The sequence below is a fragment of the Alternaria hordeiaustralica genome, assembly GCF_023758085.1.
Source record: "Alternaria hordeiaustralica strain BMP 2776 chromosome Unknown scaffold_2, whole genome shotgun sequence".
Lineage (NCBI taxonomy): Eukaryota > Fungi > Ascomycota > Dothideomycetes > Pleosporales > Pleosporaceae > Alternaria > Alternaria hordeiaustralica.
The window spans coordinates 272,865-285,590 of record NW_026056774.1 but is presented as its reverse complement, the minus strand read 5'-3'; the positions used below and the strand labels follow the sequence as shown (position 1 = coordinate 285,590).

Sequence of the window (12,726 nt, the reverse complement as noted above, 5' to 3'; positions counted from 1 at the left end):
TTTGGTAGAAGAGAGGAAGAGTCCGTAGTGATTGATGATCATGCTCGATCTTTTTTTTTTTTTCAGTTTTCTCTCTGTGTAAGAGTATTAGTTCAAAATTGGAGTGGAGGGAGTTTTTTTCACGAGGTTATGAGATGAGGATCATGCAGGAAGCCCGGTTAGCTAGCTAGGTCGAACGGATGGGAAAGAGGATGATCTGGGAGTGCAGGCCCGGGTTGTCTCTCTAGACCTTGATGGGAGACTGGTTGGGTGGACTGGGTGAGAGGATTAGTGAGGTGTTAGATAGAGGTTATGAGTTTCTTTACTCGATATGCTTGTTCTTGAGTCTGTGGACGGCGTGAAGTTCCATGGCTTTTTCGCGTGAGAGTTGCAGTGATGGTGTCGTCATATTCGCCTGGTATACTGAAGCGCATCGCTAGCTAGTGTACGCACTTTCCACGCATGTTCCTTTCAGTTCAAGTGTTGCGCTCATTACGTACCATGTCGAAAGTGCAATGGAGGGGGCTTACCTGACCTGGGCAGTCAGGCACGGCTTACCCGATTAGGGCAACTATCGCATCCCACAACATTGTGGGGGAAGAGGCACCGAACAACATCACCTTGGTTCTTTATAATGTGCTTTCTGTTCTATTCTCACATCAAATACCATCTTGCCATTACTACTACTCGAAATTGTTAACAGTACATCAAACAGTAAGCTCAGATTTCATGCGATGGAAGCAAGACGGCGGTCTCACAACATCACTAACGCGCACCGTGCAAACAGTGTCTGGAACCCTCGTCCCCCTCACCGTCATCAAAGGCGCAGGCCATGAATTTATCCCCTTGCCAAAAGGCGACAACGCGACTGTCGCCGATTTCCACACGTAAGCTACCCCCTCTTGTCCCATCATCACCTTTTCCCTCTCTCCCCAGCAATCCAAGCCAGTCTGTAACGATTGCGATCTATCTCGTTCAAGGAGTATCTTTGCGTATAGAACAATCATGTATCGCGGGAATCGAGAGTGTCTCGTCACTCTGCATCTTCTCACTTCCTCCAAGGCCACGCTCCATCATCTAAACTCTATTCTAATTCATGCCAGCATTCGTACTCAAACCCCCGCTTCACCCGCACACCTAACATCCGGCTTCTACAAGATCGAAGCCGGGCCTTCGAAACCGGCTTCTTATGACTTTGAGGAGACGAAGTATGTTCTGAGTGGTCAGATTGATGTGCTGGATGAGGCAACGGGCATCACGCATCATCTTGTTGCGGGCGATTTTGCGTTTTTTCATGTGGGGAGTAAGGTGCAATTTTCTACCAAGTCGAGCGGGATGGCGTTTTATGCTGTTACAAGGCCGGTTAGGGTGGCGCATCCGGGGTTGGTGGGCAGGGAGGAGAAGACGTCGAAGTTGTAGGGGGAGGATGGAGATGGGATTGTGGGTTTGAGGGGGGGGGAAGCAAAAGGGAGGGGAGAAAGGTGCCAAACTGTGGTGTTATGAAAGGAAGAGGAAGGGGTTGGTTGGTGTGCAATGACGCGGCGAATGAGCGTTGCGACACAAAGTCGCTGCAACAGAGACGCTTCTTCAGCGACTTTTACGGGTTCGAAATCTACTTAATGCAACAAGAAGACTTGATGAATGATGCTACGTCAATAACAAACCTCTGGATGTTGCGCGATAGTCGATGTCTGCGCGGTGAAGTCTTTCTTTGTGTGACGATACCCAGGTACAGCCGCGTACCCATGCTGCGATACGCAGCGTCGTAACGTTAGAAAGCCATACCCTCTAGAATTCAGCGTAATTGCGCCGCAAGACACAAATGAAACCATCGCGTTCCAGGTCAAAGCCCGCGATAGTGGTGATGGGTTGAGTTGTAACCACCAAGATTACCATGAACAGGAAGAGAGCAAAGCAGAACATCACTCTTGGGATCCAGCCCAGAGTGGATCTATGTACACCACGAGTATTGTATTATGCAAGCTCTGTTTTAGGTAGCCAAGGCCATGGTATGGGATTTCCAGGTAGCTCGAGTCAAGGCACACTCCACTGAAGCTTCTCGACCAGGTACACCGCCTGCACATGCAGTTCACGATGCTTGATATGGATTCGTCGGATGGAGACTGGTTTAGCTAATGGCTTCAATTGGTTCTTGTGGTAGCGTATTGGATCGGGGCTCTAGAATCTCGGAGGGAGTCGAATGGTCCGATATTGGCGCTTTGGTGGTGGATTTAGCGATGTGGTCCACCTCCGACTTTCAGATCAACGCAGTGCTGGTTTGATGCCTTGTCGCAGCTATTGATATCGCCTCCAGTGCTAAACCTGAGGGACAACAGTAACGCTCAAGATGCGACATCAGCGACAAGACAGTCGGAGCGATAAGAACTGCGAAGCATCTTCTCTCCCGGATGCTTGAACAGTGATGTCTGCGCCGCCGGTTCTGCCCGAAGCGCCCCCAACCCGCCATGCGAGAGCCATGCGAGGCCATGCGAGGACCCCGGGTTCCACCCACCTACCCAACAACACGGGCTGGAGAACCGGGGGAAGACGAGGCTGGAGCGGAACAAGTCGGACGGCGTACTTTAGTAAGGTATGCGCCCTCTGCGCTGCCCTCCCGGCTCGTCCCAAACAGGCATGGGCGCCGAAGTAAAGCGTTTTCTCCGATGGTGAGGGGATATGCATGGCCTTCACACCAACCCGCCCCCCTCCCCATGCTCCGATTCCGATGCACGCATGGACTTTCTGATCTTGGGGGAATTGGCTATTCGCGCCGTTTCCTGACACATCACGAGGGCGTTCGACGTCATTGCGCGCGTTGTTTGTTGGCGTAGCGCGCAGAGTTTGGTATTGGTTGGGCCGTTCGAGATGCCTGGTACCTAGGTAGTTTGGGAACAGCGAGAACTGGTCGCGAACGTTACGCCAGGCGCCACTGCCGCATGTTCCGCGATGCTTATCTTCATGTCAAACTTGGCGCCCTCAATACCAGCAATAAAGACGTCTTGCTGTGGTATGCCAAAGTTCCTCGAGACGACTACACGCGCGACCTTCCACACCTGTCCGGAGAGTATCTCGGCAGGAATATTGGATCCAACCGCAGAGCCGCATGTGGGGCGCTAGAAGCTTCTTTGCAGCCAAGCTCCACCAAGGCGGTCGGTCCTTTGCTTGTTTATCTCCACCCGTCTATACTCTTCCTGGGCAGCCCATGATAAGTCTGCAACAACCGGCTTTGCGCTGGTGCTTACTACCCCGGCATTGCGATCCGCGCAAGGCAAATTTTTTGCCGCGTTCGTGCCATGGAGACTCCACGCGTACGTCACGTCACGTTGGTGGTGGGATGGAGAGCGCCATGGGGAGGCTTCTCCATGGGCATGGGTCGTCTCCACTGGGGTTTATAAAGGGCGGAGATGCGTCCGTTTGAGGGGTGGTTGTGAGATACCAGCCTTTTGCTGCAGCTTTTCTCCCTTTTTCTTCCTCCCTTCCTCACTGTTGATCTCTTGTTGATCACTTCCCATCATGGACGAGAAGGACACCAAGATGGTTGAGGAGACCTCGTCGCCGCAGCACACTCTGCAGACTGAAAAAGCCGACCACATCCAGGTCGCACCTACACCGGACTACTCCGCCCCCAAGGCAAAGACAGAACAACTCGAGGATGCGAGAGGATGGGAATCCGAGAACCTGATCCAGGATCTTGAGAAGGAGTTGGAGCAGGCCAACTACAAGAAGGGTTTCTTCGACATCGAGTTCAAGAACCCCAAGCATTTCACATGGATGATTGTCGCGTTCGCATCCATGGGTGGTCTGCTATCTGGCCTGGATCAGTCGCTCATCTCTGGTGCTAACCTCACACTTCCCGACGACCTCCACCTTACTGCCCAGCAAAACTCGCTCGTCAACTCTGGTATGCCGCTCGGAGCTGTCGCTGGTGCCTTCCTCATCTCGCCCTGCAACGAATACTTTGGTCGCCGCTGGGCTATCATCATCTCGTGTATCCTCTACACAATCGGTGGTGCGCTCGAAGCCGGATCCATGAACTACGGCATGATCGTCGCTGCCCGTGTCATCCTCGGTGCTGGTGTCGGTCTCGAAGGTGGTACCGTACCCGTCTACGTCGCTGAGACTGTCGAGAGCAGACTCCGTGGTAACCTCGTCTCCCTCTACCAGTTCAACATCGCCCTCGGAGAAGTCCTTGGTTATGCTGTCGCCGCTATGTTCATCACTGTGCCTGGTAATTGGCGTTACATCCTCGGAAGCTCCCTCGTCTTCTCCACCATCATGGGTGTCGGTATCCTCTTCATGCCCGAATCCCCTCGATACCTTATGCACAAGGGCAAGCCTCTGGAGGCCTTCAAGGTCTGGAAGCGCATTCGCGGCACTGCTACCCATGAGGCTCGCGAGGAGTTCTTCGTCATGAAGGTTAGCACTGAAATGGAAGAAGCCGAGGTCGCTGCTGGACGCACCAACCGCTTCCCATGGATGGACTTCTTCACCAAGCCGCGTGCTCGCCGCGCCATCATCTACGCCAACATCATGATCTTCCTCGGCCAATTCACAGGTATCAACGCCATCATGTACTACATGTCCGTCCTGATGCACCAAGTCGGCTTCGACACCGTAACCGCCAACTACATGTCTCTTGTCGGAGGTGGTTCCCTCCTCCTCGGTACCATCCCCGCCATTTTCCTCATGGAGACCTGCGGTCGTCGCTTCTGGGCCATTGCCATGTTGCCTGGCTTCCTGGTCGGTCTCGTCCTTGTCGGTATCTCATACCACATGGATTCTCTGAGCGCCACTCTCGGCACCTACTTCACCGGTCTCATTCTCTACGAGCTGTTCTTCGGTTCCTACGCCGCATTGACCTGGGTCATTCCCTCCGAGGTCTACCCCACCTACCTCCGTTCCTACGGTATGACCACCTCCACCGGATGGCTCTTCCTCTCCTCCTTCATCGTCACCTACAACTTCACCGGCATGCAAAACACCTTCACCAAGACTGGTCTTGCGCTTGGTTTCTACGGCGGTATCGCCGTGCTCGGCTGGTTCTACCAGATCTTCTTCATGCCTGAGACCAAGGATCTGACGCTTGAGGAGATTGACCAGTTGTTCCAAAAGCCTACACGTCAGCTTGTTGCTGAGAATGCGAAGAGCTCGTGGCAGGTTACTAAGGACTTGTGCCACTTTAGGTTCAAAAAGGTCTTCATTGATAACAACAGGAGGCGCGGACGCGAGGAGTAGGAGATGAAAGGTCTCGATAGGAGGGTCTCAGGTTGCCACGTGCATCTGAAACTGTAGAGTTTCATTACGGTGAATGCTCGTCTTATGAGCGTACGATGAACGCCGGAATATTTGGTCGGAAGATATGATAATTACAATATACCCACAATGTACATTTTGATTCAGACATCCTTTTCCCATTTGCATGGCTTCGTGACTTGAGATCTTTTGTTGTCTTGTCTTGGTAGACGCGTTGCCCATATCCCATTAGCAAGAACTACGCGTACTGTTCTACGCACGGCCTCTGTCTCTAGCAGAGAATCTCAGAAAGCTAGGCCTCGTGAAATTCTAATCCCATCCGCAGTGCACTGGGATGTCATCAGCTGTTATATTCCATACCCAGCGTAAGATAGCCCTGAAGACCAACACATAATACCTCTTCTATCATCTCCATCAAACCAATCCAGGGCGTTGAAGTTGCATCCTAACTCAGACAAAGACTAAGACAGTCCCAGCGCCTCCATCATAGCTTGAGACGAAACCCAGACACGCTCACTCTACACCGATGACCAGCCTGTTCTACAAAACACATCTCTTCGCGTGTGCGAAACGCGGTATTCGTCGCTCTTGTGAGATTACGCTCGTTTGCCAAAGATATCAGCAAATCGGCACTCCACTTATCACACTCGTACTGAGGGTAACGAAAGAAGATCGATCATTTACATCGCTATTATCTTACTTCATTTATCGCAATTCTCCGCTCTTTCGTTTCTCGACCTACAAGTCGAGCAATCCTACCGACCTACGAATCCATCGCCATCATCATCCACTAATCTACCAAACGGCCGATCATGCCATCAGACCACCTCTCCACCACGCTAATACCTGTTGACATCCCAACCAACGTCAACGAAAACGCTTCTTCTACTACCAACATCCCCGGCATGCTTCTACTCATCCTCGTCACCAGTCTAGCGGTCGTTGGGATAAATGTCATCGGACTTATCATCGGGGTGATTGGATGTATGGGCTGGGGTACCGTGAGTGAGGATAACAGTGGGGATGGTATGTTCTTATTTCTTCTTGTTTCCAAAAACTAGTCTGGGTATTGTTTGGGTATCTGGAATTGAAGACGCTGACATGTATCATTTGTCCTAGGCCAGGTCACCCGGGAGGTTCAGAATGCCATCGATGACTGTATCGGGGACGGAAGGCGTGATGTGGTAGCTTCGGGTGACATCAAAGTACGTGGAGATACTGCGTAATTGGGTGGATGTGAGGGAGCGGACACACATGTTGCGGAACGAAAGCATGGCGCTTCTTGGCCAGAGGAATGATATCGAGCTATCAGAAAAGAGGAAGTCGCAAAAGAGAGAAAGGTATGCAGCAGAAACAACGACCCGTCGCAACAGTCGATACACAAGTCGAGTAGAAAAACCGTCTCTAGACCTGCTTCCATGCTCTTCCCTGTCATGTGCATATGATCCAAACCAACACCATCCCACGCACTCAAATCTGCACCTTCCTAAACTTCAACGCCTTCGTCGGATCAGGCATACTCTGCGTGCTCACATCAACCATCGGATACCTGACGGTCTCATCGTTCGGCATCTTAACATCATACTCGAGGATCAGCCTAACCAAAATCATCTTGATCTCATTGGCAGCGAAGAAGCGGCCCGGGCAAGCGTGGGCTCCGTAGCCGAAGTTGAGGTTGGTCTCGTTGGTGGTGACGAACTGGTTGCGTGCAATGTCCGCTGCCTTGCCGCTCTGGCGTGCCTTGTAGGCGCGGAAACCGTCGAATTCGTCGGCGGAGGGGTAGTTCTTTTCGTCGAGGTAGACGGCTGCCGAGGGGACTTCGATGGTGACACCGGGTGGGATGTATTGGCCGTTGCTGAGGGTGATGCCTTTGAGGACGCGGCGGTTGAAGGCCGCTGGAGGGGGTAGGGTTAGTTGTGATGTTCTCCAAGAGTGATCCATATCGAGAGGATTTAACTTACTGTAGCCTGTTGGGTAGAAGCGGATGACTTCCTTCATGTAGCTATCAACTTTCTCCATCTGTTGCAGAGCGCGGGAAGTAATGACTCCATCGTTGTTGGACATGACATTGCGGATCTCCTCACGGAGAGGATCGATGTACTCTGGCGTGACGGCGAGTGTGTGCATAATGCTGGTGACGGTCATGCTTGTGGTGTGGATGGCGGCGAAGATGAGACCGAGTTGGAACCTGGTAATTTCGTCGATCGTGTCTTTACCTTTACCCCTCGTGATCATCCACTGCAGCATGTCGTCTGGCTCTTGCCAATTCGGATCTTTCGCCTTGGCGGTCATCCTCTCCTCTACGATCGGGTGCAGAAAGTCGCTCAGTTGTTGCTCGATCTTGCGAAGCTTGACGATCTCTGGGAGGCGGGGACACAGGAACGGCTTCAGCCATGGGCGGACCTTCTTGCAAGCTGTGACTCCTGCAACGAGATCCATTGTGTAGTTCGTTCCAAGCTTGATGTATTCTGGGTTGCGACATAGCTCTGGTCCGACGAATATGCGACCGGAGACTTTTGCAATGACATCGACGAGCTCTTTGAAGATGTAAACGTCAGTCCATTCTTCGCATGGGGGCATAGACTCTCGTAGAGCGATGTCGACTTCCGTAGCGATTGTTGGATTTAATCGAGCTGCCATTATATCAGCTTCACCAGCTCGTGAGGAGCGTTGTTCGTTTCGACCTACGGAGTGCTGGTGTGAGGTCATGCTTGACCGAATGAAGACCGGTCGCTCCCTCAACCTGCAGTTTGGTGTATTTGACTTCCATGAGCTAAAGGCGGTTAGCTTAGTTTCGAAATTAATTGCTCACGTCTACATACCTGCTTGACGGCGGCAGGGAAGCTGAGAACATCATCCGGGAGTTTTCGCAGCTCTGGGAGCAGACTTGAGGGTATGACGATATTGTCTTCGCCTAAAGAGGTATGAGCGATGCATTTTCTTTTTTCTTGGAATACGCAAACATACCCTGCTCTCCTACAATTCTGTACACAGAGTCTTTGAACTAGTAGCACTGTGAGTAAAAGCATTTCAAAAGACCCACGATTAGCTTACTTTAGCGTAACCATCTTCATACATCTTCTTAGCAGAAGTGAGGTATGCCTGTCGGTGTTTCTCTCCGGTCTCTCCGCCGAGAACCGGCAGGCTTCCCAGCTGGGCCTTTCGTTTAAGTTTCGGAACGTAGGCGCAGACTGCGAAGAAGAGGGTTGCGATAGCCACAGTCTGCAGCGTGTGCGTCAACTGCGCCATAGTCTGGCTGTCCATCATCGTAGATTCCTGTGTAGGAGGCACCGCGGAGGTGTTGATGTTTTCGAATTTGGCGGCCATCTTCGAGGTAAGCAGTAGGGTTGCCCTTAGGTTCGATATATCACCTGCGGGTGCTGCGTGTTGGTGTCGGAAAGGTGGACGGTGAGTGGCGGGTGGAGTCGCGACGTGGTCGTCCTTCTACATATACCGAGAATGTTTCCCCTGGTCTAGAAAAGCCAGGATCATTGGTGCGCTTCGCTCTATACGGTTGATACGGTGTATACACAGAGCGGATCCTTGGTTCCGGCGGTCGCGCTGTTAGCGATGGAGCCGTCTACTGACCGCTAGGGTCTGACGGGCAAAGCGCTCGACGATCCCCAGGCCAAGCCTGACCGTTTGTGTCTCGGGGTCACACATTGAGTTCAGCCCTCAGCACTCCATTCGTACTCGACGTCAGACCACTGGGCCAAAGGAACAAATCGGACATTCTTGGCGAGTACCTCATATGTTCTTCGTGGAGGTTGTCGAATATGCCTCAGCGCCATCGATCTTTATCTTTGACGGTGAGAGACGATCCAATCGATGGCCTTACAGTACGGGGAGTACGCCCGAAGTGCTTCACCAAGCAGCCTAGACTGACGCGTATGTGCGGCTCGGAAGGATCATTACCCTGCGCGGGCGTTGGTGAGCACGGTCGGTGAGGGGCATCAGCAGAACCCTGGCAACGGACCGCACGCGCCATTCCGACGATTAAGAGCAATCGTCCTTCGTGTCGGTGCACGCAGTGCACGATGGATATGTTTGTGTAACCAGGTCGTTAAAGAGAGGCAGGTGCAAGAAAGAGCTGCTGGACCCTTGCTGCGGCTGACGCCTCTTCCGTCTTCCGTTCATCTAACCGAGCCAGATCTCTACGCGAGGCTGCTGCACCAGCACGGGAATGTACCCGAATTTGAATCCTTCGCTGGCCATTCTCCATCATTATGATCCTTGCTGATTCATCCAATATGAAGTCGATGGATACGACATACGACTGCCTATGCAGCTTACCCAACTTTGCGATAGTCAGAACCTGCAGCAAGGACTCCACAAGCAAGGAGAGATGGCTGCCCACACCGGATCATGATGTTCCGACATGTCGCTGCACCACCTTCCTCGCTCTTGGTCCTCCAACAAACGCATCGTAAGCACTTTATCATGGAGGACCCATGGACAAACCACATAACCGATGCGAAAGACGCCTCATCGCTTACCCTAGTACATGGACATGTCCACGCGTCCAACCAGGCAACGAAGAAGTAAGCGCCGTTAAAACAGACCGATATGTCGCGCAGCAAGCCCAAGCACATGGCCAGCCACACTTACCACGTAGTACATACCACAAGGAAATGCCCACTGGCATATCTTGAACAGCATTGTGGCACTTGGCGATTGTAGGACAGTTCTCGTCTCGACAAACTTTAGCCCATCGTATCGCGCGTATTCCGGTGTCCAATCAGAGCGTAGAAGAGCTCTACCACCCTCCCATGCAAATGTGTATCCAAACTTTCGCTTTCGCGTTCGCCCTCGTTGCTGAGGTTGGCCGTTGCCCTAGGCGGACCGATTTCCCCGCCTCTTCGCCGTCATCAATTCGGGATGTAGATCGCCCGGTGCTAACACACCGGTGTGCTCACGTGATCTTCACATCTGCGCAAAAATAAACCGCTCTTGGTAAGCTTTCTATTAATTGCTCGTACAGCAAGCATCTTCATAGGCGTACCATCAGGTGCAGTAATAATTCGTGGCGCTCTTGGCATCATCAACGATAGAGTGCGCCTTAACCTCAAACTAGGGCCTGGTCTTGGCTCGGGCTGGTTATTGAGATTGCACTTTGGTATACGGTATGTTTGCGATGGCTTTGATGTTGACTTGGTATCCCCCAAATCACTTGCGCAGCACCAAAGTTCACGTGCCAAGAGTCTCACTTCATCTCACTGCACTTAATGGTAAGACGGCGTATGAAGCTGTGGATTTTCCGTACCTTGCAGGTTCAAAATGATCATATTATGACAGTGGAGTTGGTAGCCCTGGTCCTCCTCCCCCTACGACCGAAGTCAGCGAGCAGAGAATAGAAGGAAGCTTCCAAGCAGAGGTAAAGATAACAAACCGAGTAGCCGATACAAAAGATATGCATCCGAGAAGTGAACAGATCCTGGCAAGCGGACCGTGGTTAAAGCCGCAGTTGGACACGCTTCATCAATCCGAAGAAAAGATAGCTGCAGTTCGGCGCATTCCTCGCGAGATGCGCACTACAGACCTCTCTTAGCCTATGCGGTGTTCAGACTTCTATTTGTATGTGTGAGAAGAGATGATCGGGTGCACAGATTCAATGCATATTACGGTGCGAAGTATACTTTCGGGAGTAATTATGGTACTTCGAGGCTCGTAGTATGAGTGAGTAAAGGCATGTATAGCAATAGCTACAGCATAAGGCGTCACCAATCCTCGCTTTGTACAAATCAACTATATTCTATCGTCTCGCGGCTCAATACCATACTCGGCAGCCACTAGAGTTGCCCCCTTCCCTTCCCTTTTCCCGATTCTAGTTCAAGTCATTCCACATCATCCCCATCTTAGCCCCTACGCTCCTTACAGAGTCTCAGCACAAACCATCGGCCCCTGCACCTCCGCCCTCTTATATTTCCCACATATCTCCTCCACGATCGTAAGCGCAAAAAGCATCGCAGTCCCCGGCCCGCGACTGGTAATAAACTTCCCATTAACCACGACCCTCTCCTCGCTATACTCCCACCCCGCCTTCTCAACCTCCTCTCTCACACTGGGATGACTCGTAACCACGCTCTTATCGTAATCCTCAAACGGCATTACCTTAGTCTTCTCCGCAGCAACGAGCGCCGTCGTCGCCGCGCAGATAGCCGCTACCCATCGCTTCTTGTGACAGAAGTCATTGATGCACGCGAGGACGAAGGGGTCAGAACAAAACGTCTTTGCGCCTGGTGCGCCGCCGGGGAGGATTAGAACGTCGTAGTCTTCATACGATAATACGGTCCATGGGGAGCCTATATCGTGGTAGTCCGGGACAATGCGTATGTTACGGGACATACTTTCACAAGGCAAATGGTGTTAGTCACTTTTGGCTTTGTTCTGGGGGAACTTGGTTGGAAATGGATATAGATGAGGGACTTCTTACTGTGCGTATGTTTTGTTCTTAAGTTGTACACCAACAGATTCCACCTCGAAGCCCGCGCGGGTTAGAACTAGGGATTTTGTTGTTAGTGCTTGCCTCAACTGCACTTTTGATGTTGTTTGTGGCCGGGGGTAGCGTGTGTTCAAAGGAGAGATGGATGTTGCAAGACATACCGTCGTAGGGCGTTACGAATTCAATCTCCTCTGATCCATCGGCGACCAAAATGAGGGCTTTCGGCATTGTGGATTGTAATCGAAGGTATTAGCGTATCTACACTGTTCTCATGCAAGTAGTGGTGGTACCCAAGATACGCGTCGAGAGATGATTGTTGGTAAAGGCACAATGTTGGATATGCTCCGCACTTTACCTAAGCCAAGTGTGACGTATGCGGTGCAGGGAGGGGCTCGGAAACACGTTCCGAACGTTTCCTACAATCATATCTTGCAATCGTATGAGAAGAAAAGTAAGTCAGGGCAGGCAACACATGGGCGGCAAGTCGATTAGTGCGTCTTACAGACCTGGGCATCACAGCCAACCCCCATGAAAAGTTCGAAAGATCGTTAAAGATATAGCATTCGCTGCCTCTCCTCCACGGTACGTTACGCCCAAAGCAATCGGTCGTCAAGGATATCACAAAAATAGAGGACACCGTGTAAGTCTCCCCGTCTCCTATATACACACCTTTCGTCTCTCGTCTTGTGTGCTTTGCTCGTATATGGAAAAACTCGTAGTAGGGGTCCACCACCTAGATTCCCATTCCATCCGTGTATAATGGAAAAGCTAGAACAAAGGCTCGAGTCGAACTCAGCAGCATCTTCGAAGACACCAAAATGTGCAGAAGATGCGTACATTTCACCACCCTTCTTCTATGCATTCGCGTGGAACCCCCGGGATATCTCTCTCTTCTCTCTCTTTCTCTCATAAGCTCATGCAATGTGACACGAACCACCTCCTTCCTATAAGACAGGACGTCTTATAAGACATGAGCGGTCCTCCGTCTTCGTCAAGGTATTAGAGCGGTTGTTGCAACTTGATGGAGCGCCTGCCTCCTCCATCTTGCTGGC

General features: G+C 51.7%; 3 protein-coding genes across 3 annotated transcripts; 2 read left to right on the top strand and 1 right to left on the bottom strand.

Annotated features, from left to right (window-relative positions):
* Positions 1 to 708: 708 nt before the first annotated feature.
* Positions 709 to 1,398, top strand: J4E84_001565 (uncharacterized protein; the record flags this gene model as incomplete). The annotated part of the gene is made up of 2 exons (XM_049384197.1): positions 709 to 866; positions 1,083 to 1,398. 2 exons carry the CDS (start codon positions 709 to 711, stop codon positions 1,396 to 1,398), a joined length of 474 nt encoding a protein of 157 aa, XP_049247553.1.
* A 2,094-nt stretch (positions 1,399 to 3,492) lies between these two features.
* On the top strand, positions 3,493 to 5,214 carry J4E84_001564 (uncharacterized protein; the record flags this gene model as incomplete). Its single annotated transcript, XM_049384196.1, has 1 exon — positions 3,493 to 5,214. The coding sequence occupies one exon, from the start codon at positions 3,493 to 3,495 to the stop codon at positions 5,212 to 5,214; it is 1,722 nt and encodes a 573-aa protein (XP_049247552.1).
* A 1,488-nt stretch (positions 5,215 to 6,702) lies between these two features.
* On the bottom strand, positions 6,703 to 8,559 carry J4E84_001563 (uncharacterized protein; the record flags this gene model as incomplete). Its single annotated transcript, XM_049384195.1, has 5 exons — positions 6,703 to 7,865; positions 7,921 to 8,005; positions 8,055 to 8,146; positions 8,200 to 8,236; positions 8,287 to 8,559. 5 exons carry the CDS (start codon positions 8,557 to 8,559, stop codon positions 6,703 to 6,705), a joined length of 1,650 nt encoding a protein of 549 aa, XP_049247551.1.
* Between the last annotated feature and the right edge of the window lie 4,167 nt (positions 8,560 to 12,726).